General features: G+C 46.8%; 2 protein-coding genes across 3 annotated transcripts in view; both read right to left on the bottom strand.

Annotated features, from left to right (window-relative positions):
* LOC144158798 (uncharacterized) overlaps nt 1–5464 on the bottom strand; it is a 45607-nt gene extending 40143 nt beyond the window's left edge. The window contains exons 1-5 of the mRNA XM_077689939.1: nt 5411–5464; nt 4747–4842; nt 3777–3872; nt 1463–1558; nt 830–949 (exon numbers count right to left, since the gene is read on the bottom strand). Of these exons, the coding sequence (XP_077546065.1) occupies nt 830–902 (73 nt within the window). The 5' untranslated portion in view covers nt 903–949; nt 1463–1558; nt 3777–3872; nt 4747–4842; nt 5411–5464. The remainder of the gene's footprint in view (nt 1–829; nt 950–1462; nt 1559–3776; nt 3873–4746; nt 4843–5410) is intronic.
* A 3033-nt stretch (nt 5465–8497) lies between these two features.
* Nucleotides 8498–27548, bottom strand: part of LOC144158794 (uncharacterized) — a 28813-nt gene continuing 9762 nt past the window's right edge. Inside the window, exons 2-12 of one of the 2 annotated variants that reach the window (XM_077689932.1) lie at nt 24455–24568; nt 16979–17092; nt 15375–15431; nt 15193–15285; nt 14502–14597; nt 14050–14106; nt 13868–13960; nt 13177–13272; nt 12725–12781; nt 12543–12635; nt 8499–9031 (exon numbers count right to left, since the gene is read on the bottom strand). In XM_077689932.1, the coding sequence (XP_077546058.1) occupies nt 8856–9031; nt 12543–12635; nt 12725–12781; nt 13177–13272; nt 13868–13960; nt 14050–14106; nt 14502–14597; nt 15193–15285; nt 15375–15431; nt 16979–17092; nt 24455–24568 (1046 nt within the window). In that variant the 3' untranslated portion in view covers nt 8499–8855. Of the gene's footprint in view, nt 9032–12542; nt 12636–12724; nt 12782–13176; nt 13273–13867; nt 13961–14049; nt 14107–14501; nt 14598–15192; nt 15286–15374; nt 15432–16978; nt 17093–24454; nt 24569–27548 lie in introns of both variants that reach the window. The other variant, XM_077689933.1, reaches the window with a different exon arrangement.

Genomic DNA, 27548 nt, shown 5'->3' with positions numbered 1-27548 from the left:
ACTTGGTGCACAATTACCTTTCTCTGATAAATAAACCAATCAATTGGGCTTGTATATTTATGGCCAACTTTACCAGGCGATACATCCGCACGTCGAATATGGTACCCATCATCTTGGAAAGCGCAAAGTATTGCTACTTACACTTAGCATTTGTATGTTGCCATTATTGACATGATGAGGACTACGTGGAGGCCTAATTGAAATACTGGATCATTTTACATTTCTCTGCATGACGCTAACATTACCATGACCAGCAGGGGGCTTTTGGGATCTGATCAGATTTTTTTAGCCCTATAAGGTTTGAGAAATAACTGCGGATTCGTAGAATTTCTCAATATAGATCCTCGTAATGTGAACCCTGCCCCGATATTAAGGAGTTTTCCTCCGTCAATCATGCTCTGACTTACCTTAAAAGGCTTCAAAAGAAAGCTACATCTTATGAAAGAGTTTGGAGATGACACGCAGCTTTAGTCTTATGCAGGCCACACGCATTAAATATTTCGTGCCAAGATACCGTTTCTGAAGCCAAAATTCCCTTCCTCAGCACAGCCACTGTAATGCCGCCAAAAAACTGGAGAGGAAAGCACGGCTTGGCAAGCCAAATTTATTCCACTCAAGTTACGAAACCAAGCAGTGAAGGTGTCACTAAAGCAGAATGAACTCCGCCATCCTGTGGTGTATATGCGCTTAAGCAGCCCAACACAATTTCACATCTCTGCTTCACAAAAACGCACAGCTTGACATTTGCCCAGAAATTATGACTTAAGAACAAAATCAATCGAGAGCGCATAGTTTCAGTTTCCAGTGGAGCTACGTCACGGCCTCTTACCTCTGCAGATGCCGTCGATCATCAACTTCCCTGGTGCGCACACGCATTTCCCTGTCGGCTCCTCGCACGTCATCCCAATTTCAGCGCACCATGCTTTTATTGTTTCCCCGCAGACTGGTTCTTCAACAAAAAAAGAAGCGAAGCCCTTCAGAAGCAGCATCATTCTCACTTACCGACAGTGCATCATTCACCTGCCAAAGTCTTCGTATGAATGATGCACTGTCTTCGGCGTTGTGCTTCACCGTCGCATGTCCTCCCTTCTCACAACACTGCACCTGTTCCTACTGTTACACCGTGTACCGACACTGATCCTCACTTTCTGCCTCCATGAGAAAAGCAGCGACCACGGCCTCGATCGAACCTGCGTCGTTGGTCCCAGGCGCACAACGTCATAGCCACTGAGGTGTCGCGGAGGGTAACTGTGGGCTTGCTGCAGCACCTCCGCGACAGAGCGCAGCCGCTAATCCCGCGTTCTGATGACGGTACGTGTGAATGCTCATTCTCCCTTCAATTTAATTTTATCCGTGCGGTGGTGACAATGGAAGAAGTGACACGCGCACACATAGTTACATTAAAATCCACTCCATAGGTTAACATCTTTGCTACTCTTATAATAAATACTGGCATACGTACCACTAGTGGGGGCAGACGTGGCAGGCCTTGGTGTAGTATGTTCGGTCGGGTGGCTGCTCTTCCGTTCAGGTAGCTCGGTCGCGATGGAACTCGCCTCTGGAAACAAAACTTCAGCTGCAGGGCCTTTTATGGCAGAAATTATGGGTAATTTCATGGAAGAAAACTCTGCGGAAGTAGTGCTGCTACCTGGCAAAAGGCCTCCCCTAGGCTTTTTGAACCAACCGGAATCATCCCATCATGCAGCTGGAATTTCGAGTCGCGTTGACAAAAATGAGAACGCTAACACTACACAAAGAGTTCCTCAGGCTTTAACAGAAATTACTTGGGCGGTACAAAGGGTATAGTAAAGCATCCACCTTTTCTAAAGTATGTACTTTCAGCACGATTCTCTTTTGCCTAACGTGGCCGAAGTGGTGTTAAGAAGCCCGCAAAACCCGCTTTCAATTTCTGTCTACAGCTGCAGAGAAAAGTGGGGCTGTGACCCTTTCTTGTCTACAGAAGCACATTTTTGCACTCCACGGCCAATAGCCCAGTGCATTTGTAGGGTTGAGGCCACGGTTAGTTGCTTCATAGTCTGAAGAGGCGGGCAGAGCAGCGTACATTTTGACAATAATCAGAGAAAAATTGAAGCAAGCTGCATTAGTGGTGCAACGCTGGCGGAACACCAGGGCTGGTGGCACCTATCTTTACAACGGAAACCCAGCGGTTGCCACTCACGTGGATTTCCGAACTTGCCGCTGAAAGTCCACAATGATTGGCAAAAGCGGATCATTTTGTCCTCAGTCTTTCGCACCTCTCCCAAAGTAGACCGCGTTAGCACGCTCTAGAACCCATGGCAACCGTCTTCGCGAATTTGGCGTCTGTAGCGTGACCTCGGCGTCTCTGCTCCCCACTGCAGGCGCAAATGGAAGGGAACTGGCGAGAGGAGCAGCATGCGAGGGATCACGACACGAAAGCTGGGCAGACTATTCTAGAGTGTCGAGCGGCCGGTCGCCTGGCGTTCCTCACGAGGCGCACGCTCACCTGCGCTCTGCATTCTTTGGAATAATTTTGCAAGCTCCTCCCGTGGCGCATACCGATGCGCAATCCTGAACGACGGTGGGCGTTCCTCACGAGCCGCGCGCTCACGTGTGCTTTGCTGTCCTGCGGGTTTTGGTAACCCTCGACGGCCGAACTAAAGCTTAGACAGCTGCGCTGTTAAAAGGGACCGCGACGGCCCTGGCATACGACACCGTAGTTTTTAGACTTCTGTACACTTATGTATCCTGACAGTCAAACAATGCAAGCAAACCAAGACTTCCTCGATTCTATCTCTTAACCCTAACTCACGTTGCCCTACATCATTTCTTTTACCCAGAAACACATGCTGAACCATCTGAGTGTTGTGAAATTGAGATCTTTTTAAAAAAAGGTCGAAGATGACAAGCCGACCCAATTTTATTCTACTTTCTACTGACGATGCGGCAATCATTCCTCTTGCTCTTGTTTCCTTGTTTTAACTACAACTAGTTTTGTGGAAAGATTGGTAGCAGGCAAAACCGTAACAGTGGAGAGTATAGTAGCCTATTATAAGCTTGAGCTTTCTGCATCTTAAAGACGGTTTAGGAGCTGTGAACTGTCTTGAAGAGCAACTTGTTAATTACCATTGCAAATTGGCAATTTTTTGTCACATACATCAACGATGACGGCCTCTCATACCCTCTGCTGAAGGGCGTTTAAATTACTGCTGTCAGTCACAGAAGTCTCTCGAGTTTCACGTATGCTCCTCTAAAATTTACAGCTTCGGCAATATGACATTTTCGTCTTTTCGCCGTGTTTCTCGCTTGGCGACACACGTCGCCCTGAGCGGCCTACCGCTTACGGCTGGCTTCTCTAGTATGTTCTTCTGCGTTGAGCTTCATCGGTGCGTGTCCTCGCTTCTCACAATCCTCCAGCTGTTCCCACTGTTACTCATCGTTTACAGACGCTGCTCCTCGCTTTACGCTTTCATCAGGAAAACATCCACTGCGGCCGCAATACAACCCCCGTCCTTAGACTCGGCAGCAGAACGCTTTAGCCACTGAGCCACCGCGGCGTGTAGCTACGAGATTTGAAGCAACATGCCCGCAACAATTCGCAGCCGGTATTACCACTTCACATAGACGAGAGCTCTCGGTGCAACCCTTTTCCGTGAGGATTATTATTATCCGTCGGATGGCGACAATGGCAGAGGTGACGATACACATGCGCACACAATGTCATCGCCCCCAGCCTTCCTACATCCATATTTTCCCCTGCATTAGTGACCACTAGCTCGAAGATAACCCATACGTACCACTTGGGGTACCAGAAGTGTCGGGCGCAGCAGTTGCATGTTCGGTTTTGTGGCCGCTTTCCCACTCTGGTGATTCGGTTTCCGTGGACGTCGCCTCTGTAAAGAAAGCCGCAGCTGGAGGGCCTTTCATTGTGTACCTTTTACGGTTAATTTCATTGAGATAGTGTTGGGCTCAACTTGCGTTGACAACGTTGAGAGGACGATGACGACATTGCTACCTGCTGTGAGGACAGTTTATCAGATACAATAAAGGAACCTGAAGAAATTTCCGGTGGTGAAAGTGAAGAGTAGATCAACAATGACGACCACCAGAGCACCCCACCATCGGCTATTCAAGCAAGCCAGGCAGTATGAGTACTCCAGAGATACTTCCAAAAAGAGGTCTGCTTGGAGCTTTTGTGCAGCCTAAGCAAGATGAATGCCTACTTGGTGAAGCAGTGCCACACCAGGCTGAACCAAACCACCTTGGACAGCATTTTTGGGAGTCGTTACCCTAAACGCAATTCTTAATAATTGGAACATATTTCATGGTCCCTGAAGAGTTTCGTTCAAACGGAGTGCAGTGCACTTATAGCACAAGGATGCAAAATTTGTACTTTCATCAACGAGCAGCCGACTCAGCATGCAGAGGCCGTTACAGGTTGGTACAGATAGAATCGCCAACAGGTATACAAAAACCTCGTCCTTTTCCTCAGCAGCACATTGTCGTACCCACTGATACACCACGGAGGTTGATTAGGGCGTTGATGCAACACCTCCGCGACCCAGGACAAGCAGTGTTGCCTCCTTGTGACGAACCAGAGGACCCGTTGCAACACTTTCTCTTCAATTTGATTATTACCCGCGCGATGGCGGCAATGGCAGGGGTAACATACGCACGCACACATAGTCACACAGCCGTTTTTTAATACGTTCATATTCTTCCAGCAACCACAGGGACCACTTGCTGAAATGTTCATAGTTTACGTACCACTATGGGTGGCAGAAGTGTCAGGCCAAGTTGGTGTACGTTCGGTCTTCCAGGTGGTCGGCAGCTCTGGTTGTTCGAACGTGGTGGAAGTCACCTCTGCAAAGAAAGCAGCAGTTGTAAGGCCTTTCACTGAGCAAGTTATGGGCAATTTCATTGAATATGACGTTGGTCAAGTGGTGTTGACTCATGTGTAAGGGCTACACGAAGGCGCTTCGAACCAACTATTAAAAACCCATCGTGCGGCTACAATTTCGAGTCTAGATGACAAAAGAGGATAAGCTGCCACTACAGAAACCTATTGGCGGTATTGTCCCCTCTCGGTGAAAATCTTTCCCATCGGGTTTATTATTATCCGTGCGGTGTCAGTAACGTAACGGGTGACGATACACACGCACACGCTCTGATACTGCACTCTACTTCGTAGGTCCATATTTTTCATCCGCCGATACTCAATACTGGCGAAAAACCGATGACCCACATACCAATAGGAGTTTCAGAAGTATGGTTCCCCGCCGTTCTAGGTTCCCCCTTGTGACTGCTTTGCTCTTCTGGTGCCTTAGTAATGGGGAAAATCCTTGTAAAGAAATCTGCTGCTGCAGGGGCTTTCATTGCGGACGTTATGGGTACTTTTAGTGAGCTCATGTTGGGAATATAGTGCTCCTACCTGTCGAAGGGCTTCCCGTAGTTTCTTCGAACCACTGTGATTCAGGATACCAAGGATCTGGAATTTAAATTCGAGATAATAAAAATGAATACGCTGGTTCTACAGAAACTTATCGTCGTGTTTCAACAATTATTTCTTGTGCGACATCAAGTGAATACTAATGCATCCTCCGTGTTACCGAACGTTTGACGCTGCACACTCACTACGGTTTTTGTGTGTGTTTTTCCATGGTATAGTGCATAACAATGTTCTACCTACAACTATATCCCGCCTAGTGCCGCATTTTTTCCTGAATAAAGAACATTCATGCCGACTTTCCGGAACGTAAGGAAGTTCCGGCAAAGCAAACCGGCAAGCAAAGTCTTGGGACGGCTGTCTAGCGATTGGGTGGCGGTAGCAAGAAGTTCTGCTATCAGAGCAGGCAGATGCTTTTTCTCTTGATTACCCCATTCTCTATAGACTTGACACCCATGAAGAAAATCTGCAGTTATCACTCGCAATGACCTTCATAGTTCCTTGGGATCACTTGAATGGTTTGGTCTTTTTTGTTATTCGCACGAGAAAGCCAAATATGTATCGGCTTCAACGTCAAGTCGATGGCTCACGCATATGATTGGAGGCCGATGCTGACTGGCAGTGATAAGCGCTACACGCGGGACATCTTTAATTATATCCAAAAAATAGTGTCACGCTGACTGTCGCTATAGTTCAAATTAATTGCGGTACGCGACCATGGCCGCCACTTCCGTATAGTAGATTTCTGATATATTCCGTTTCCATTTGTCCGCTGCTTAACTAGAATGTGTGGTTGTTAAGTACAACCCCAGCCCTACCGATACGCAGATGCACCTATACGTCCATGGCGGATGGGAAGTGGCGTCCCTTTTTCATTGCAAGCTTTTACACATGCCGCACCAGTTAACACAAACTGCACAAACAACAGATTACACACAGCGCAGGCCTCAGTGCCAAAGTACAATGCAAATAATAAAATGATGAATACTTGCAACGAAACAAAACGAGCATAACGTGTCTAATAGTGCAGTGTTCTGTAAGAAGGCAAAAACAATGGATACTATTTTGCAGATCGCTTGGGGGAACAGCTGTTGCAAGCTTTGAAAAACCCGTGATTTCCAGCCCACTGCAGGCAACAGTGGCTGGTACGCAAGCCCCAATTCAATAATGAATGCCTAGCTGTCTTGCATTTTCGAGAGGTACTATTAGGTTGACCTTAGCAAAAGTTGGCTGCACGTATTTGTATCTCCCATTGAATTCTAGAATTAACGGCAGCTTCAGTGTATGACCTTGAAACATGATAGCACTGCCCAGCTGTGTCTTCTATCCGACGCGGGTGAAGTGACGCCAAGGAACCCCTAACACTTTGTACTTTGTCACTCTCACTGTGACGGTCTTTTTGACATTTAGTAAAGCATGTTATTGGGCTAGTTGGTGTTTCATAGTTGCAGGAAAAAACTGCGCAAATGAACGAGACAGGTGAAGGACAACAAGACAGGCGCAGACTCACAACTAAATTTAGATAATATGAATTTCTGAACGAGTCTTTTTTTGTGAATAAACGATTGCGACTGTGGGCCTGTGCGCGTAGGTATACAGGTGCGTAGATTTTTTGTAATAAATTTATGTGAGTCTGCGCCTGTCTTGTTGACCTTCTACAACTGCAGTTTTCTACTACGTAAAACAAGAACTCTTCTAATACGAAAACAAGGCAGTACATACATGTACCGAATGCACCCAAGCACCTTATGGGAAGTACTATTACTACAAGCCGAAAAAATTGTACACGGATACAATCGGCCCTTTAAGAGGGCAACGGGCGCTTGGTTCACACAAGGGCTGCATGTGCTGCACGAGCGCATGCACGAGCGCATGCTCCACAAGCTACTACATGAACTCACACCAATTTGAAAGAACTCCCATGGCCCCTTCTACAATATTTATATAATAAAAAGCAATAGACAACAGTCAATCAAAATCGGCATGGACAAAGCACCATTCGATACACAGATGTGCACCCCTACTGGTGCACATCTTCAGTTATTCACAATTTAAAGGTCATCAAAATACATCTGGACATCGCCCCAAAAAATTTCCTGACGCACGGAAAGCCCCTTTTTTCGGGCCAAAATTGCCTTGTTTCTGACCAAAAACATCCTATTATTTTATAGCCTAAATTTTATGCGTAAGGGAAAATGAAAATATATCTTATAACATATTGAGTTTGAAGCACAAAAACTACATCTTGAAAAAACAAAAGCGTGTCAGCAGAAATTTCCGTACGAAACAAACATGAATATCACCCCTGAGACAATTTAGCACTTCGTTAGAGAGAGAGAATAGTCTTTAATGATACTGGTGAGGTTAGCCTGGCCAATGCGCCTAGCTTGTTACACCAGATGTATAAAAAAAATGAAATCGATGAAGAGGTGATGATAATGACTGTGATGAAGATGACGCGCTCATTAAGAGAGTCCTGTTTAAAAAGTCTGATGAAGTCCTGTGCTTCGCAGGAAAGACAGTAGAGCTTTTGTCGCTCGAGATGCTCGTTTACAGTTCGTCCAAGGGCCTAGCACGTCACTGAGAGTTAGGCCTCTAGACAGCGGAAGACCCAAGGACACTAAAAGGGACGTTCTGGCGGCTCTATACCGCGTACACCCACATAGCACGTGGTTCAAGTCCTCGCGCACGTCACAAAGAGTGCACAAGGGGGAAGCGGCCTGTTTCGTCTTGAATCGAAAGTAATTGGTGTAAGCGACATTTAGCCGCACACGGTGAATAACCGCTTCGTCATGCTTGGAGAGTCCTTCAGGCATCCTAAAGGTCCCGTGCGGGTCTATGGAGTGAAGCGGCGCGTAATTATGCGGCGCAACAGCCCACATGGATCGCTGAAATCTCCAGGCAGCCTTGGACGCAAGGGCAGAAGCGTCTTTTCTAGAGAACGGTATCGGGACTATCATCCAAACAACATGAGCGTAACTTCTTGTCCCTTGCGTCTCTTCGCTGCAATTCTTGCTCGGCAACACACGTTCCCCAGCGCAGCCTACCGCTATCTGTTGGCTTCAGTAGCCTAGTCTTCGGTGCTGTACTTTATCGGCGCGTGTCCTCGTGTCTCACAATCCCGCAGCTGTTTCCACTGTTACTCATCGTACAGACGCTTCTCTTCACTTTCCGCCTCCATCAGAAAAGCAGCCACTGCGGCCGGGATCCAGCCCCACCCTTGCGTTCAGCACCAGAACGCTTTAGCCAATGAGCCACCGCGGAACGTAACTACGAGGTTGCAGGCAACATGTCCACGATAGAGGGCAGCCGGTATTGCCGCCTCGTAACGGACGAGAGCTCTCGGTGCAACTCTTTCCCCTTCAGGTTAATTATTATCCATGTGATTTGGCATAGGCGAGGTGACAATGCACACGCACACATTGGAAAATCACCCGCAATTACTCATACGTACACATTTTTCCTCATCCGATAGTAACCATTGACTTAAAGGCCATAACCTATACGTACCACTTGTAGTGCCGGTAGCCTCAGACGCCGCTGTTTCGTGATCGGATTCGGTGCTGCGTTTCCACTCTCGAGTTTCGCTCCCGATGGAAGTCGCCTCTGGAAAGGAACATGCTGCTGCAGGGCCTTTCATTTCGAAAGTTAGCGGTAAATTTGATGATATAATGTAAAGCAATTTAGAAGGGCCAAGCGTAGGCTCTCTGAACCAATGTCAATCAACCCATCTGGCAGCTGGAATTTCCAGTCGAGAAGAGAAAAATGAATTCGGTCACTGTACAATCTCATCGTTATCTTACCACAATAATTCCTTAGGTGGCATAAAGTTAATACTAGTGCATAGGACCAGAATTTCTTTGTTTTCCAACAATTTGAAATTGCACACTGACTATGACTTTTAAGCTGCAATTTCCCAAGGAACAACTCAAAAATAAGTTGCACCACAAACAGTTAACCGGCCGAGTTGGTCTGGGTGCGTGATCAAGAGACACAAGAACACACCGAAGAAAACACTAAGATATACACAAACAAGGCGCCGCTCACAACTGCACTTTAATTGCACAAAAAGAAAATATATACGCTGCGGTGTTTAAGGCCCCAAGAATATGGAAGGCATTACCCGCAGCTATCAAACTGAACGTTGAAAGTAAGGGCTCAACTCGAAGCGAAAGTTGTCACACAAAACATCCGCCCTACCTTGTTAGGTGTGCCACAGGGGTGGTTTAGGATATTCGATCCTTGCATAGATAGATTTATATCGGACAAACGGGAAGATGCATCAATGCCAGGCTAAAATAACCCGAATGGGCCATTGTAAACGAACACCACCTCTTGCATTTGGCAACTCATTGTGACTAGTGTAAATTCAAGGCAAAGTTTCCCGCAACCTGTTGTTGTACAAACAAAATGATAAAAAAACCAGAGTAATAATCTTAGCCCGCGCAATCGGAAAACTAGGTGACAGGTGCATTAGCTAGCCGTCACTTGCACTATCTGACCAAAGTGGCGCATTCGATAAAACATCCGCCGCCGCAATGCATAACATCAATGTCTGGCATGCGCTGGTAGAATTTAATTTCACTTGTGAGTGACGGCTTGTTGGTTTGGCTTTGACTTTTTACATTTAGTACACATGAATAATACAACACTACGGCCTTCATACACGTATCTACAGCCCAGTTCCGCATTTTTTCGTTAAATCAAAAACGTTCGGACAGGCTCTCTACAAGATACGGCAATTGTGGGAAATCAGTACTTGTATTAAAACATCTGGCTGAGAGATATTCGGCGGTAACAATTATGAGATTCTGCCCGCAGACGTAGCGGGGGCTAGTAAAACTGTTCAAAGATTCTCAGAGGATTTGACACCCACGCTGAACAAGTATGCAAGTATTGGCTTGGATGCCCAGGAAAGTTAATTTCTTGAAATTCTGGAATAACACTTTCTGTAGTTATAGATACTAGCCGGACAAATTATTACTTGCATTACGACCAGTCGATAGCACATACAGAGGTCAATACTGACTGGTACATATGACCATGCTAAGACGTATTCCGGAAATAATTTCGAAAACTGATGCCACGCTGAGCATCGCTGCGTCTAAAAACTGAAGTGCGGGATCATAGCCCCCTTCCAACCTCCACCCCGCCTGGCCGCCCCCCCCCCCTTATCTCCTTGCTCAAGCCCTGCAATGGTGGAGTCACCAACTCCCTAGAAATATTGTTTTCCTACGGGGGAGATTCCATAAACACCTAGTCACCCATCGCGATTGGTGGCAATGTGTCCACCGGAATGAAATAATAAAAAATTTTACTTTTTTTCTGTATACCATGGCCAATCTGTCCAGCTCTTTTACCATTGCGGGCGATAATCTAGTGTCGTTATTTCAGGTTAGCACGTTCCAAGAAATATTTATAGGGAAAGGTCACGCAAGTTACTTCCAAAACGCGGGAAATTCGCTTGTTCCCCACACCCGAACTCTCACGCGAGCATATACGTTTCTCCCTAACGCTGCAGCTAATACATGTACAGACGGTTCAAATATAAATTACTGAGTGATTTTCTTATGAGCTGTGCAGTGAACTACGGCACTCTAAAAGCTGAAAATAACCTCGCACAAAAGTTTCATTTCAATTCCGAGCTGGAATGGCCGTGGCGATGCAAGTGTATGCGATTTGTAGCCCCCGCGTGAACGCCATCGCTCACTCGATGAGAAACTTTCACGCTCATCTCGAAAAGGAGCAAAACATAAGCCACCATATACGCCAGCAAACGACGTCCACAAGCACTAGGTTTGGTGAAAAAGAAATTCTATGAATTTTTCACGTGAACATTTGTTACAAACATCGCTAACCTATGATGGCAGGAGATAACTGTACTTCTAGTTTTGTAATTTGATTTGATCAATTGATTATGGGTATCAATGCTCCAACTTTACACAGGCGAGCAGGCGTGCCGTAGTAAAGTTCTCCGGATTACTTTTGACCACCTGGGAATCTTTAACATGCGCCGCCATCTCGAACACAAGGGCGTTTTTTGCTTTTCGCCTCCATCAGTAAAGCGGCCGCCGGGGTCGAGAATGGAACTTACGTCATTGCGCTCAGCAGCAAAACATCTTAGCCACTCAGCCACTACGGCGGGTGCTTTTAGTTTTTCTGCCTCTTTCATTAGCACATTGAACGAAATTATTGTATTGATAGTATAAACCTTCGCCTAACAGTACACGCAGAAGTATCTCTCCCACTGGTAGAAGTAAGTTTTCTGTTTAAAAGTGGTAGCAATCGTAATCCCTTGAAGCAGTCGCTCCACTTATCAAAGGCAGCTCCCACCGCCAATCAGAATATAGTCTGCCACTACGGACCGCCTAACGAAAAAGAATTGTGATGTTTACTTATGACTTGCTTGAGAGCCAAACAACAAAGTACCATTCTGGTCCCGTTTTCGACCGCTTGCTCGTTGCTATAATTTGGCATTGTAAAGTACAAAATCAGTTTATGAATCTGCAGAGGCACTTATGCACCCGTCTGATGGGGGATGAGAAGGCCAAATAGGATAAAAGGGTTACAGGATGAAGACTATCATCCAAACAACATGAACGTAACTTCTTTTCCCTTGCATGTGTTCGCCGGATTTCTTGCTTGGCAGTACACGTACGCCTATACAACCTACCACTATTGGTTGGCTTCTGTAGCATGGTCTTCGGCGTTGTGCTTTATCGTCGCGTGTCCTCGTGTCTCATAATCCCGCAGCTCTTTACACTGTTCCTCATCGTACAGACGCTTCTGTTCACTTTCCGCCTCCATCAGAAAAGCAGCCACTGCGGCCGGGATTGAACCTCCGTCCTTGGGTTCAGCAGCAGAACGCTTTAGCCTATGGGCCACCGCGGAACGTAACTACGAGGTTGCAGGCAACATTTCCGCGACAGAGGGCAGCCGGTATTGCCGCCTCTCTATGCAAATATTTCCCGTTGGGTTGATTGCTATCCGTGCGGTGTCAGCTACGTAAGGGGTGACAATACACACGCACACACTTTGACGCTGCACTCAGTTTCGTAGGTCCATTTTTTTCCTGTTCCAATACTAAACACTGGCACAAAACCGATGACCCACATACCAGTAGCAGTTCCAGGCGTACGATTCTCCGCCGTTGTATGTTCCGCCTTGTGACGGCTCTGCTCCTCTGTCGGTTTGGTAACGGTGGAAATCTCTGTAAAGAAAGCTGCTGCTGCAGGGCCTTTCATTGCGGACGTTATGGGTATTTTCAGTGAAGTAATGTTGGGGAATTAGTGCTCCTACCTGCTCTAGTTCTTCCCGTAGTTTTTTGGAACCACCGCGTTTCAGGATATCGTGGATCTGGAATTAAAATCCGAGGTAAAAGAAATGAACACGCTGGCGCTACAGAAACTTGTCGTCATGTTTCAACAATAATTCCTTGTGCGACGTCAAGTGAATACTAATGCATCCTCTTTGTTAACGATCGTTTGACGCTGCTCAGTCACAGCGGTTTTTAGGCTGTGTTTTCCCACGCGATAATACAAAACTGTATCCTACCTACAACTATCTCCCGCATAGTGCCGCATTTTGTCGTAAGTAAAGAACGTTCAGGCCGACTTTGCAGAGTGGTGGCGAAGGCGAGGAGGTAACAATGCCCACACACGCACTGGCACATCGCCCCCAACTACTCATACCTACACATTTTTCCTCATTCGATAGTTAACATTGACTCAACGCCGATAACCTATACGCACCACTTGTAGTGCCGGAAGTATCAGGCGCTGCTGTTTTGCCTGTGGTTTCGCTGCTTCTTTGCCACTCTTGTGGTCTTCTCCAGATGATAGTCGCCACTGGAAAGAAAAGTGGTGCTTCAGGGCCTTTCATTGCGGAAGCTATGGGTAATTTGCTGATATTATAATGTAGGGCGATTTCGATGGGCCCAGCGCAGGCCCTCTGAACCAGGCTTCTACATATTATGGCCAATCTATCCAGCTTTTCCACAGGGTGGGCGCTAATCTAGTGTCGTTATTTCAACTTCGCACGTTTCAATAAATATTTAAATGGATAGGTGATGCACGTTATCTGCAAAACGCGGCAAGTTGGCATGGTCAGCCACACCCACTTTCCGCCTCCATCAGAAAAGCAGCCACTGCGGCCGGGATTGAACCTCCGTCCTTGGGTTCAGCAGCAGAACGCTTTAGCCTATGGGCCACCGCGGAACGTAACTACGAGGTTGCAGGCAACATTTCCGCGACAGAGGGCAGCCGGTATTGCCGCCTCTCTATGCAAATATTTCCCGTTGGGTTGATTGCTATCCGTGCGGTGTCAGCTACGTAAGGGGTGACAATACACACGCACACACTTTGACGCTGCACTCAGTTTCGTAGGTCCATTTTTTTCCTGTTCCAATACTAAACACTGGCACAAAACCGATGACCCACATACCAGTAGCAGTTCCAGGCGTACGATTCTCCGCCGTTGTATGTTCCGCCTTGTGACTGCTCTGCTCCTCTGTCGGTTTGGTAACGGTGGAAATCTCTGTAAAGAAAGCTGCTGCTGCAGGGCCTTTCATTGCGGACGTTATGGGTATTTTCAGTGAAGTAATGTTGGGGAATTAGTGCTCCTACCTGCTCTAGTTCTTCCCGTAGTTTTTTGGAACCACCGCGTTTCAGGATATCGTGGATCTGGAATTAAAATCCGAGGTAAAAGAAATGAACACGCTGGCGCTACAGAAACTTGTCGTCATGTTTCAACAATAATTCCTTGTGCGACGTCAAGTGAATACTAATGCATCCTCTTTGTTAGCGATCGTTTGACGCTTCTCACTCACGGTGGTTTTTAGGCTGTGTTTTCCCACGCGATAATACAAAACTGTATCCTACCTACAACTATCTCCCGCCTAGTGCCGCATTTTGTCGTAAGTAAAGAACGTTCAGGCCGACTTTGCAGAGCGGTGGCAAAGGCGAGGAGGTAACAATGCCCACACACGCACTGGGACATCGCCCCCAACTACTCATACCTACACATTTTTCCTCATTCGATAGTTAACATTCACTCAACGCCGATAACCTATACGCACCACTTGTAGTGCCGGAAGTATCAGGCGCTGCTGTTTTGCCTGTGGTTTCGCTGCTTCTTTGCCACTCTTGTGGTCTTCTCCAGATGATAGTCGCCACTGGAAAGAAAAGTGGTGCTTCAGGGCCTTTCATTGCGGAAGCTATGGGTAATTTGCTGATATTTTAATGTAGGGCGATTTCGATGGGCCCAGCGCAGGCCCTCTGAACCAGGCTTCTACATATTATGGCCAATCTATCCAGCTTTTCCACAGGGTGGGCGCTAATCTAGTGTCGTTATTTCAACTTCGCACGTTTCAATAAATATTTAAATGGATAGGTGATGCACGTTATCTGCAAAACGCGGCAAGTTGGCATGGTCAGCCACACCCACTTTCCGCCTCCATCAGAAAAGCAGCCACTGCGGCCGGGATTGAACCTCCGTCCTTGGGTTCAGCAGCAGAACGCTGTAGCCTATGGGCCACCGCGGAACGTAACTACGAGGTTGCAGGCAACATTTCCGCGACAGAGGGCAGCCGGTATTGCCGCCTCTCTATGCAAATATTTCCCGTTGGGTTGATTGCTATCCGTGCGGTGTCAGCTACGTAAGGGGTGACAATACACACGCACACACTTTGACGCTGCACTCAGTTTCGTAGGTCCATTTTTTTCCTGTTCCAATACTAAACACTGGCACAAAACCGATGACCCACATACCAGTAGCAGTTCCAGGCGTACGATTCTCCGCCGTTGTATGTTCCGCCTTGTGACTGCTCTGCTCCTCTGTCGGTTTGGTAACGGTGGAAATCTCTGCAAAGAAAGCTGCTGCTGCAGGGCCTTTCATTGCGGACGTTATGGGTATTTTCAGTGAAGTAATGTTGGGGAATTAGTGCTCCTACCTGCTCTAGTTCTTCCCGTAGTTTTTTGGAACCACCGCGTTTCAGGATATCGTGGATCTGGAATTAAAATCCGAGGTAAAAGAAATGAACACGCTGGCGCTACAGAAACTTGTCGTCATGTTTCAACAATAATTCCTTGTGCGACGTCAAGTGAATACTAATGCATCCTCTTTGTTAGCGATCGTTTGACGCTGCTCACTCACGGCGGTTTTTAGGCTGTGTTTTCCCACGCGATAATACAAAACTGTATCCTACCTACAACTATCTCCCGCCTAGTGCCGCATTTTGTCGTAAGTAAAGAACGTTCAGGCCGACTTTGCAGGGCATACGGAAGTTGCGGCAAAGCAATAGTCTTCGGATGGGTTTGTAGCAGTTGAGTGGCGGTAGCAAGCAATTCTGCTATCAGAGAAGGCAGATGGTTTTTTTTTATTACCCGATGGCGAATATATTACACACCCATGATGAAAAACTGCGATTATCGCTCGCAATGCCCTGCATAGTTCCTTCGGTACACTTGAATGGTTTGGTTATTTTAGTTATACGCAATAGCATGCTCCATTTGTATCGGCTTCATACTTTCTATGGTTTTTACCCCGTCCCTTTTTTTAACGCTATGTAGTTTGAAGTGAAAATCAACCTTTTTCTGTTCTGTTCTTACACGTGTCCGGATTTGGCCTGTCCGGCCGACATTACATGAAAGGACATTACTTTTCGTAAAGTATGAAGCCTTGTGTGTTGCAGTACTGGGCACAAAACGAATTCCCCCTGGTTTGAAATGACTACAATATTTGCATTTACGGGAGTTTTATGATAACGATCGATGATCAGCACACACTCAAACTCGGCATGGCAATGCACTCTTCGAAGAAATGGGTCGACAAAACTATAGGGTAAATACACGAAATTTAGGGAGGTCGATCAATAGGCATATTCGTATAACGGTCCGCAGTGTTTCATTGTATTCTACAGTCACATGATAGTCAAATACTGGGAAGATGAGGGCCAGGCAAGTAGCGATTTCGTCCACATTCCTCACGATACAGGTGCATGCCTTCAGTTATTCACGACTTCAAGGGTCGCTAAAAGATGTCTGCACGAGGCCTCAGGGATCATAGAGGTGGAGGCCCCCTTTCTGCACCCGGTCGGCTAGATCTTTATCTGGTGAGAGGCCTGTTTGTGTCCCTACTTCTCTGAAAAAAATTTCCAAGAAAGCGACGTGATAAGAAAGATAAGACGGGTGACACATCGTCTTGTTTTTATTCAGCATTCATATATTAAAGGTTTCCTCCAAAGAGACCCTTTCTGAAATAAAATGCGCTTCTGCGGCGCAGCAAGTCCGATGCGACCAATAAACCGGAGTAAAAAGCGACGCTTGGCATGCAGATTTTGGAGTGCTTAAAGTTACAGAACAAAGCACTGAATGAGGCAGGAATGCAGACTGATATCTCTAATGCTGAGGTGAATATGTGAATCAGCCCACCACCATTTCGCACGACTGCTTGCGTGAACACAGTGACGTTTGTTCAGAAATCATGAGTTAAGAACAATGTCAATCGACGGCACCTGGGATTAGTTTCCACGGGAGCTCTGTCCCGGCTCCTCACCTATGCACGTGCCGTTTTCCATCCGCTTTGGAGAGTCGCAGACGCACGCTCCTGTGAGCTCGTCGCATGTCATCCCGAATTCGTCGCAATCCTCTTCTTTTTCTCTCGTGCAGACTGATTCAATAGAAAAAAGGAAACGGATGCATCAGAGGAAACATCCCTCTCAGTTACCCGCAGTGCATCAATTACCGGCCGCGCTGGCTCAGTGGCTAAGATATTGTGCTGCTGAGCCGAAAGACGCGGGTTCCATACGGGTCGTGTTGGTGGCTTTTTAATAGAGGCAAAAGTGCGACAGCGCCCGTGCTTTGAGCACGGTGTGGTGTAATTATGTGGTGTAATTAAGTGTGATGTAATTATCGTCTTCTGCAAGAAACTATACCCACCACCCGTGCGGGCCTTAAGTATTTTGCAAATTGCAGGAAACATGCGAAAACGCAAACAGGCCTGGCACTCACTGTCCAGGATCTCCACCGCGCACCTATTGGCTGTTCCTCCCATTGTTGTGGGCTTTTTTATGTTTTCTACTTTTGTAAATTAAAATTCACGGAGCATTAGTAGATGTAGAAAAGTTTGTATCGGATAGAAATCGATGTGGTTCCTCAGTCCAGGAGCCCAAGTGACACTTTGCCGATCTCTGCCGTGGATACCAGTAGTTGCTGTGAGACCAGATCAGCACTTGTAAGATTCACCCACAGGGCCGGAAGGGGAAGAGGAGAGGAAAGAGGTGGGAGGGCTGGGTAGCGGGGACACCGGATGGTGGGGGGGGGGTTAGAGAAAAAAATAAATTATGTGGGGTATTCGGTTTGATAGAGTCAGTGAAGCCATGTGGAGTGGGGGAGAGTGTTCGTGTCAATTCGGCGGAGACTAGTTTATGTTTGAGTGGATTAGAATTAGGCGTGGGGAGGGGTTTTCGCATGCCCCAGTAATGCTGTGCGATGTTTCGGAAGGTGACAAGGGATGAAGTGTTCATATCATCTTCGGTAACTTGGGTAGGTAGGGCGGGGCTTATTTCAGTCCCGCCAGTGAGGGGTAAGCTGGAGTCTAGACACGGTCTATGTTCTGGTGGGTTGATGATTCCTGAGTACAAAGAGGATTGATGGGGCCACCTTACCGACAGCTACGACAGGCATTCTGTGAGACCATCACTATAATCAGAGACGTAGTTTGGTTCATCGGAAGATGCTTAGTAAATTCTTCAGCGATCCAGGTGGCGGGCGTGATGAGGGAGCCACAAGTAATGATTTTATATTAAGTTGTAACCACTGCCAGATATCGAGCCCAACTCACACTCATTCTGCTACTGTCGTTAAGGAAGGGTGGGCTCCTTCTTACTATTTAAAACTTGTGTCTGGGCACTAACCCCTCTCCCCTCCACCTGGCTCTAATTTACTCCCTTCACTATGTACTCGCATTATCTTTCGTTATACTCTGTATTACAGTGCCAGACGCGATGGTAGATGTCTGGAGGAACGGGGACGTGGTCACACGTGCGCGCACAGTGACAACGAATAAATGACAATGCGTAAGCATTTTTCTGCATAAATGTTTGATATAAATCTCTGGGGCACCAAGATGCCGAGATGCAAAGCAACCGCGTTTTAGTAAGAACAGATCGTTCTGGAAATATGAATAAAAATGCCGCCACAAAATTTAATTTCTCTTCGGTCCCCCATGCCAGGCGTGCACCCAAGGCCCAATGGTACCTGGACTGAGGCGAACCCACCTTACCGAGTGACGGCTCAACGACCACCATTTGCTCTATTAAACGTTTATAGTTTCTCTCTCTCTGTCCGTTTATCTCCCTCATGGATAGCAGCACTCTCAGAAACACTATCGCCACTATAAAGGCGAGACACATTCCCGCATAGAAACTAAATTTTATTCACGAAGATAATAATATTTATTACATTATACCAGACCGGAAGCGAGCTACCTGGATCAGAGGACGAACTATAAAGTATAAGATATCATAGTTCAAATAAAGTTAAACAAATGGACTTCGGCTGACCATGTACTCAGACGAACCAACCACTGGTAGACGATTAGGGTAACAGCTTGGATGCAAAGAAAACGGTGTAGAAGTAGGAGGCCAGTAACCAGATGGAGAGATGAGATAACAAAATTCTGGGGTAAATAGTGGACTCTAACAGTGCAGGACAGGTGCGGTTGAAGGTCAATGGGGGAGGCCTTCGCCGTGAAGTGGACCTGAGTAAGCTGATGAAGATGATTAATATTAATATATTATATTATTGCAATCACTTATGGTTATAAATTCTATTTTATTGTTTTTTATTTAATTTTAGTATAAACAGTGAGCGCCAATCCAAGAATATAAAATGCGCGACCACGTTCAGTTAAAAAACGGAAGTAAATGTAAAACAGGAATGTAAATTTTGGTCTTCCTTAGGCTAAAGGAGAGGACAAATAAGTTATATACTGCCAGGAAACCCGAACGAAGTGTATTATTTTTTTCAAAATCGATCACCGTATAACTCTGTTGCCTAAGTTACCGTAATTATTAGCGCAATCTAAATATAGCACAAGAACGGCAATACGTCACGTCAGCCAACTACGCCATATGATTTTTCGTTATGGGGTTCGTACCAATTCCTGTTGCGCGTACTACATAAAGGCGGCAACAAATTAAGAGCACCTAGCTTTTTGCCTACCGTTATATATTTCGCCGACAAAAAGTTGACATTCAACTGAAACATTTCTATTGCGTTTTTTTTACATAACCATGTGCCGCTTTCCGAGTCACTACAGTCCTTTGAGAAACGATTACGCTGGAGTTATTTACTGCAGCGCAACCTATTTTCAGTCAACTGATATTGATGGCAAGAGCTTGTTTCGTCACCAGAGTTGCAAGTTCATAACATTGCTCTGCCGCGTTCCACTTACATCGGAATGATTGGTTTAGAAAATATGACCACTGGTACAGCGAATTCGACGAAAACTGCTTTACGCTCTGCAACGTATTTTTTTACGGTTTTGAGACTCAAGTCACCCCCTTGCTCTATGCGAAGTTCCCCCCTCCCTGTGATGATTTTCTACGATTATGATAACCCAGCTTTTTGAGCGAGAAAGCCGTATATGAAGCGGTTTATACGTGTACGGGCATGACGGGGACTTCTGAAATACCCTGGCGGGGTTTAAAAACTCTATTTTTAACTTACGTTTTATGAACATATATTCTTCCGCGTGATCATTTTTGTCAATAAACAATTCAGCTATGCCGTAACTAATATGGTGCCGTTGGTGGTAAACGTATGTTTATACAACGAACTCCGCAAAGCGGCTTTCTTTCACTCGCTATGTCTGCCCCAAGTGCGTCTGAATGTACAACCTTGCTCTATGTACTACTATTATATCTCTTTTATGGTTTGTCACGTCCTCAGTTATACTGCTTGCAAAGAGAAAACTAGAAAAATCTGTATAGATTATTCCTTCAAAAAAGCAGCTGACTATTACTATACTTACTGATGCGAAATCTGTGCGCAGCGCGATCTGAAGTCTTCTCGGTCACGGCGAATAGCTGCTGGGTCTCACGAAGTGGTCGCGTGATCAGAGAACGCATGTCAGCGGGCACTACCCTGCCTTTATCGCGCAACGCTTCGCCGCCGCCCAGCCTGTTCTTGCAAATCATGTTTGAACCTCCCGCGCAAGTGTCACGTGGTGTGGATGAGCCACGCGACGGGGAGCCCGCGAAGCACATCCACCGGTTGCCTCACTCGTTTTTTAGCACTCCTGAGGGCTGCAGTGCGCTGAGGCAGCGTTCACTCGTGGGTTCTCTCGATGACGGCGACGAAGCCTATGTGTCGGCGACGTGAACTCGTCTCAGGCAGTGAACGCGTCATCGTCGAACGCACAACGTCACGCGCTGCTAAGGTGTCATCTTTCAGCGCGTAGACACGGCCCGGCATGCCTCACTGCCTTCCCCTCTCACTTTCACCATGCGTCGCCGCCGAGGAGCGCCCTCACTCTCACACTTTCGCCAGGAGCTGCTCCTGTGTTTTCTTTCTGCCTTCGATGTCGTACGTGTTAGCTCGATCAGTTACGAGGGCATCGCCGCCGAAAAACACAGTACCGGATGCAAAGTGCTGCGCACTAAAAACAGAGTTAAAGTGTACATTGAGCAGGATAAGGCACAGAACTGGCGCTAAATAACAGCTGTGTTTTTGTATTACATAAAACACGGAATATATACACAGTGCATTCATGCAGCGTATGCGCCCAACCACTTTGTTGGAAGTCATATTACTACACGCCCAAAGAATTGTGCTCGGATACAATTGGAACTTTACGAGGGCCACAGACGCTTGGCTGGCACAAGGGCTACACCACGGCATGATTAGAGACAGCTCGGCAATCTCGCAGAAAAAACTGTTTTGTGCTTTCTTCTCTATGCTCTTCCATTTAGGCCTTTATTTACATCGGCGCTGCATAGTGCTGGAATATCCGGTTTACGTTTCAGCAAACCCGCTTTATTCGACACCGCTTCTTTGCTCCTCCTGTCCGCCGACGACGAATCTTTCCGACGTTTTGTACCCCACGGGACGTTTATGTGAGACGTCCTGAACTTCGTTTACGAAAGCAACTTGTTCATGTTTCTGTGAATGCATTCATCTAATATGCCACAGGGCACACTTTCGAAATAAACAAAAAATGCCCTTCGCAGCCACCTTTGCCTCTTTCACTACTTGCGCAAAAGGCCGATAACGGCGTTAGCACCGTGATTTCCAGTGCCACTTTAAAGGTGCCATGCAGACAAAACACAAGTTCGGTTCATTCAAAATATTGCTTCATTAAAATTATACTAACACCGCTTTTAACATAAACTTCGCTAAATTAGGCTATATAAATAAAAAAAGGGGAATGGCCATACGACCGACTAGCTCACGACCTGCAACAGCACCTATGATGTCATATGCCCAGCTGCGCGATTGGCTGAGGCCGGCAAAAGCAAATATAAAAAGGGCTTATAAGATTGCCGAACGAGTTGTTTGGGTTTAAATTTTGGGCATATCCTTTTATAGCAGTAGGAATTGTAGGGAGAACAATTAAAGTTACGTACGAACACGTAAACACCAAAGCAGATAGTGCGGCACTTTGCCGACATACACCGGCCACCGTTGGACGCTTTGGACCTGTCTGACACAACACTGCCCAACTGACATACATAAACGGCACAGTCACTTACGTGAACATGTTCGTAGAGTCACAGTTTACGTTGTAGGAAACGATTAGTATAAACCCTAACAAAAATACATCCTATATAGAAGTCCTGCCAGAAGCCAAGTGCAAACACTTGCACTTTAGGGGTGTTGCACCGCCACCTATGAAAGTGGGCGATGAACAAGGTAACCAAACGGCCACCTGTGAGATGGTAGCAGTGCTGGTCGGCAAGCTATCTTTAGTTTTAAGGCCCTGCTCTGTATACGTCATTCTCGACGTCGCAAAAACGTGGGAGAATGACATTTTTCGTATAAAGATGCGTAATTTTTCAGTGAATAAAACAACGCTTGCTTCCAGACAAACGCCATCAACGTTTGTCTGACGACAAGCGATGCCATCCTCCTATCAATTATGCATCGTTTTTAAAGCAAAGCTTTCTACCTGTACCCCCCAAGGGTTCTTTCGCGACCGTTGGTGTCAACAGAACACTCCCGCGAACAAATAACAGAATTTACTGGCACCGCCACGAATCGAACCTGGAACTAATAGAGTAACAAAGCCAGAGCCCGTTGTCCTACCGATTTTGCTTCGAGCCGACCCTGAGACGGGAAAGACAAGTGGTGCACTCACCAAGCACATCTGCGAATTTAACGCCTGCATTCTCGCTGAATGTCATGCGATAGGGGTTAAAGGAAGCTCACACCAACCCATGGCATCTCACTTCTAGTACGCAAATATGCTAAAGCCTTTGGCTTCCAGTGTTCACGTAAAAATCTCAGCTCCTTGTCGGCCGCCCTCACGCCAAACGACACCTCAAGGAACACATTCAAGTACTCCTTGATGCCCAGGCCATCACTCGAAGCCCCAGCATCAAGATCCTGGGCCTACATCTTCAGGCCAACACCAAGAGTGACGTATCCTTGCAGCGCCTCAATCACAGCATCAATAAAATCATACGCATGATCAGGCGAGTTACCACCAAGAAGCGAGGCCTCAAGGAATTGACGGGGGGCGACCAATCTGCTCGGCCACCTCGTGGCGAGTCCACCTGAAGAGAAAAGTGTAGCCTCCAGGCGATTTTATCGCGCTCTCGTATAAAAAACAAAGCCCTGAAGAAGGCACGATGGAACTCCTGTAATTTTGAGGTGTATGCGCGGTTAAACAGCCCCGCACTATTTCACGTGTCTGCTCCGCGTCAACACGCGGCTTGACATTTGCCCAGAAATGCTTACCTAAATATGCCACGCAGACAAAGCAAAAGTTTGGTTCATTCCAAACACTGCCTAGTTATAATTATACTGACACCACTTTTAACGCACATTTGGCTCTAATAAGCGATACAATTAAGAAAAAAGAGAAGGGCCATGCGACCCATAAGATAATGATCTGGCTGGGAACACATCAATCGCACAGCTGGGAACACATGCCATGATAGGTTCTGTTGCGGGAAATGTCCCGCAACAGAACCTATCATGGCATGTGTTCCCAGCTGTGCGATTGGCTGAGGCCGGCAAAAGCAAACGCAAATTAGGCAGGGCTTATAAGCTTGCCGAGCGAGCTATTTGCGCCTAACTGTAATGTATATTCATTTTACAGAAGCACAAATGGTGCGGTGAACCATTAAAGTTACGAAAATACACGTAAGGATAGAAGTACCGGTGCGCACTGCTGTTGGTTCTCGGCGCACTATGCTTGTTTTAGCTGCACAGCAGCATAGAAGTACCGATGCGCACGGCTGTTGGTACTGGGCGTACTATGCGTGTTTCAGCTGCTCAGCAGTCCGCCGCTTTGGAGCTATCTTCGACGACACTGGCCGATTGGCGTAAGCGACGTTGTATTTCGTGACCCTGTTTGTCGAGCATACCCCCTGTTTCACGAAATGATTACTTTCTACCCTGAAGTAAAACAAGCCTGGTGCAAATACGGTCAAAAACAAAGCAACGGCGAGCAACGGTCCGTGGTTGAATATGGCAGCGCCATCTGGGACGACTGACGGCCGCAAGCAAGGCTGCAGAGTCGAATTACGCAGTGGAAGTCAGTTTGAATACGCGCACCTATGATTTCAATGCGACGTCACGAAAACACGTGAATTGGGGCGAGAATCAAAATTTTACCCTACACTGATTAATTTCTCAGTGAATACGTCATCATTTGCTGCCGGACAAGCTCTGGGTGCAGTATAAAGCACGCAATCTTTCGAATAAAGCAAACTTTTTTTTTGTCTGCGTGACTCCTTTAGGACAAAATCAATTGATGGTACTTGGATTCGATTTCCAGGGTAGTCGTATCACGACCGCTTACCTGTGCATCGGCCGTCTTTCATCTTCTTCGGAAGTTCGCATTCGCATTCTCCGGTGGGCTCCGTGCATGTCTGCCCAGTTTTAGCGCACTCTGCCGCTTTTTCTTCCGTGCAGGCTGGTTATTGATAAGAAAATGAAGAAGCGATGGCCATCAGAGAATATATTGCTCCCACTTGCCTATAGTTCATCATTCGTCGCGCGGTTGTTTCTTTAAAATGTCTCGGGATAAATGCAACACGCAGCTTGATTGGAGACTGCGCATGTGTTGAGGGGTCTTGGTCACAGACAGAAGCGAAGGCGCAGAGATTTTGTTTAACATAGAAGCGGTGGAGGGAGACACTGTAAAGCGCCGACTACGCGGGAAAAAAATTAGCAGTGGCTTAGCTCGGCTATGCCAGGATATACGTAGCGTGAGCTAAGGTTCAGCTGGTTATTCCTACGTTTCCTAGTTGTCTAGGGTTAGCTGATTATCATGCTTACTGCTGATAAAACGATTTCCTATCCAATCCAATCCAATCCAGTCCAGTCCAGTCCAGTCACTGCTCCTGGCGCACGCGCAGCACGGCTCTACAGAAGCCACGCGAAATGGCTATCAATCAGCTCTGGCACAGCGCCAGACTTGGCTACTACGCAACCGAGGCGCACAGCTGGGCACGCGCCAGCGCGAGTGCTGCTGCCGCGGCTATGACGTCACTCCTCTGGAATACGCATACGGGCGAATGTGCAGACCCAATTCTCTACGCATTGAAATCCAATTGGATTGAATTTGAATCCAATCCAAATCCAAGCCAATCCAATCCAATTCAATCCAATTCAATGCTCTTGGTGCTTGCGCAGTACGGCACTTCAAGGTCCATACGAAACTGGTCAACCTCGGCCAGTGTAGCTTACGCTGCAAAATCGCCAGATCAGCCACCGGTGCGCTGAAGACTGGAGCCCTCGACATAACGAAACCCACCACTTCCTAACTCCCAACGAATATAATAAAGTAATTTATCTCTATCGTTATTGTTATATACAGAATACACTTTCGGCCTTTTTTTAGAGTTTGGCTGTGAGCTATTGATGCTTTGGGTCCTCAGAGTTTAAGCTTCGTCGTCTGGTTCTTCTTGAGCGCCAGGCTCTTAGCCGCTCCTTGGGATTACTTAAAATTGCCGCTAATGTTGCATTTATTTGCAAACGCGCGACCCTTCTCGGTTAAATGTATTTCCGATACTAACCGTCGAAGCCACTCTGAAGCATTTGACTCTGCGATTGACAAGTTTCCTTCCATTTTTTCTGAAGCAGCGATGTTTTTCCGCACCAGTGGCGCAATGCATATTGTCGCAAAGCACCCTATTACAAGCCTTTATTTCCCTGTTGGGTGCATGAATCAATACGGTGATTCTCCTTCATGATAGGAACCCTCCCGTCTTGAAAATCTTCCGTAAATCTTACCAAAAAAATTCCCTCGCACTTCCCCGAGGGGGAGAGTGTGTAAGTGCGAATGCGCGGTTGTTGATTGCGCGATTACGGTGGATATCGTGCGATTACGGGGGATATCGTGATCTTGGAGTGCAGAGGAGGCGCCCAACACCCGCAGTCACTGAGCGGAGAGAGGAGGAGGAGAGTAGCGCCCGCCGTTACGGCGAGGGCTACACGAGCGCCCTCACGCGTCGGAATGCGGAACGCCCGCTACGCGAGCGAGAGCTCTCCCGCCCGAAGTGGAGAGGAGGCGCCCAACACCCGCAGTCACTGAGCGGAGAGAGGAGGAGGAGAGTAGCGCGCGCCCATCTCCCCCCGTTGCTAGGGAAGACGAGGAGGAAGACGAGGAGCGCGCGCACCCGCAGCTGTTGCTATGCGGACGACGGCGGCGGACGATTCAGGCTCGCTTAAGAAGTGCATTCGCACTTAAAACTTTCGGGGAACCCTTGCACTAACGCGCAAGACTTGAATGCCGGAGCTCTAGGAGAACGCTGACAGACACATATTTAAGTTTCGGTATTTATTTTTCATAGTGTTAGTCGTCGTCGTCGTCGTCGTCGTCGTCGTGGTCGTATGCGTCGAAGAAGTGGTATGCGTGCGGATGCTAGCAATACGTTTTAATTTTTAAGGCGTGGTAATTTTAGCTTGCAGCTGTTGCCCTTTCAGTGTACTTCTCCTAACCTCGCGGTTCATTATGGCAACCATTGTACGTTATAAAAACTCCTAAACTTTAGAGTAGCCAGCACCGTCTTAAGTTGGAGGTAAACTCTGCGATAATTGATTAGTGAATTTTCTTGGTTTCTCTGATAACGATAACAATGCGATACCTAGCGAGGTGCTTTGGGGCTCTCTTGAGAAGTTTTTTAGCGTGGTATGTTCTACTGAGAAATTACAGCGGGTATTTCGAACTTTTGAATATAAATCCTCGTAATGGGAACGTTCGCCCGGTTATACGAAGGAATAAGTTTGCGCAAGACGAAGATAGAGAGGACACGAAGAGCGCAACTTCCAACTTTATTTTGCATGAAGTAACAGCCCACATATACACCTCCCACCGCTATCGCCCTCATTCATATCAACAGCCAGACCACCCAATTCGGCGTAACAAGAATCAGATGTAAAATACAACAAACAAAACAATTCGATAAAACGTGGTAATCAAACAGTATGCACCGCTAAAACCACTAAAACTAAAACCACTAAAACCACTAAAAATAGAATAATAGCAGATGTGGGAGAATGGAAGGGGCGACCAACACCGACCGTGCGTTTCCAACATTTAACAAAAGCTTAAAAATGCCGAAGAAAATCGAAGTTCTATTAAATATGACCTTCTAAGAAGGTTACCTCTGTGGGTAGGAGGGCTACGAGGGCGTGCTGACGCAATCATCCCCATAGTCTCTAATTCTGCAGGCTTCAATGATTTATCTCTAGGTTTGATATTTAGCTCATGCTAGGAATAGGGTATCTTCAAGCTTTGAAACTCAGCCGCTGGTTTAGCGATGCATACCCAGGTTCCCACCCGATTTATTTTTAACAGAAAGATTCGTTCCAGCACCCTATCCTTAAAAAGCAGCCAGTTTAACCGATGTGTACGTTTTTGTATATATCGGTCCTGGAAGCCCTGGATA

The sequence above is a fragment of the Haemaphysalis longicornis genome, unplaced genomic scaffold (genome assembly GCF_048455015.1).
Source record: "Haemaphysalis longicornis isolate Haplotype H1 unplaced genomic scaffold, Haemaphysalis longicornis Haplotype H1 scaffold_10, whole genome shotgun sequence".
Taxonomy (NCBI): Eukaryota; Metazoa; Arthropoda; class Arachnida; order Ixodida; family Ixodidae; genus Haemaphysalis; species Haemaphysalis longicornis.
The sequence above is the reverse complement of the archived record's forward strand: the minus strand, read 5'-3'. Positions and strand labels throughout refer to the sequence as shown.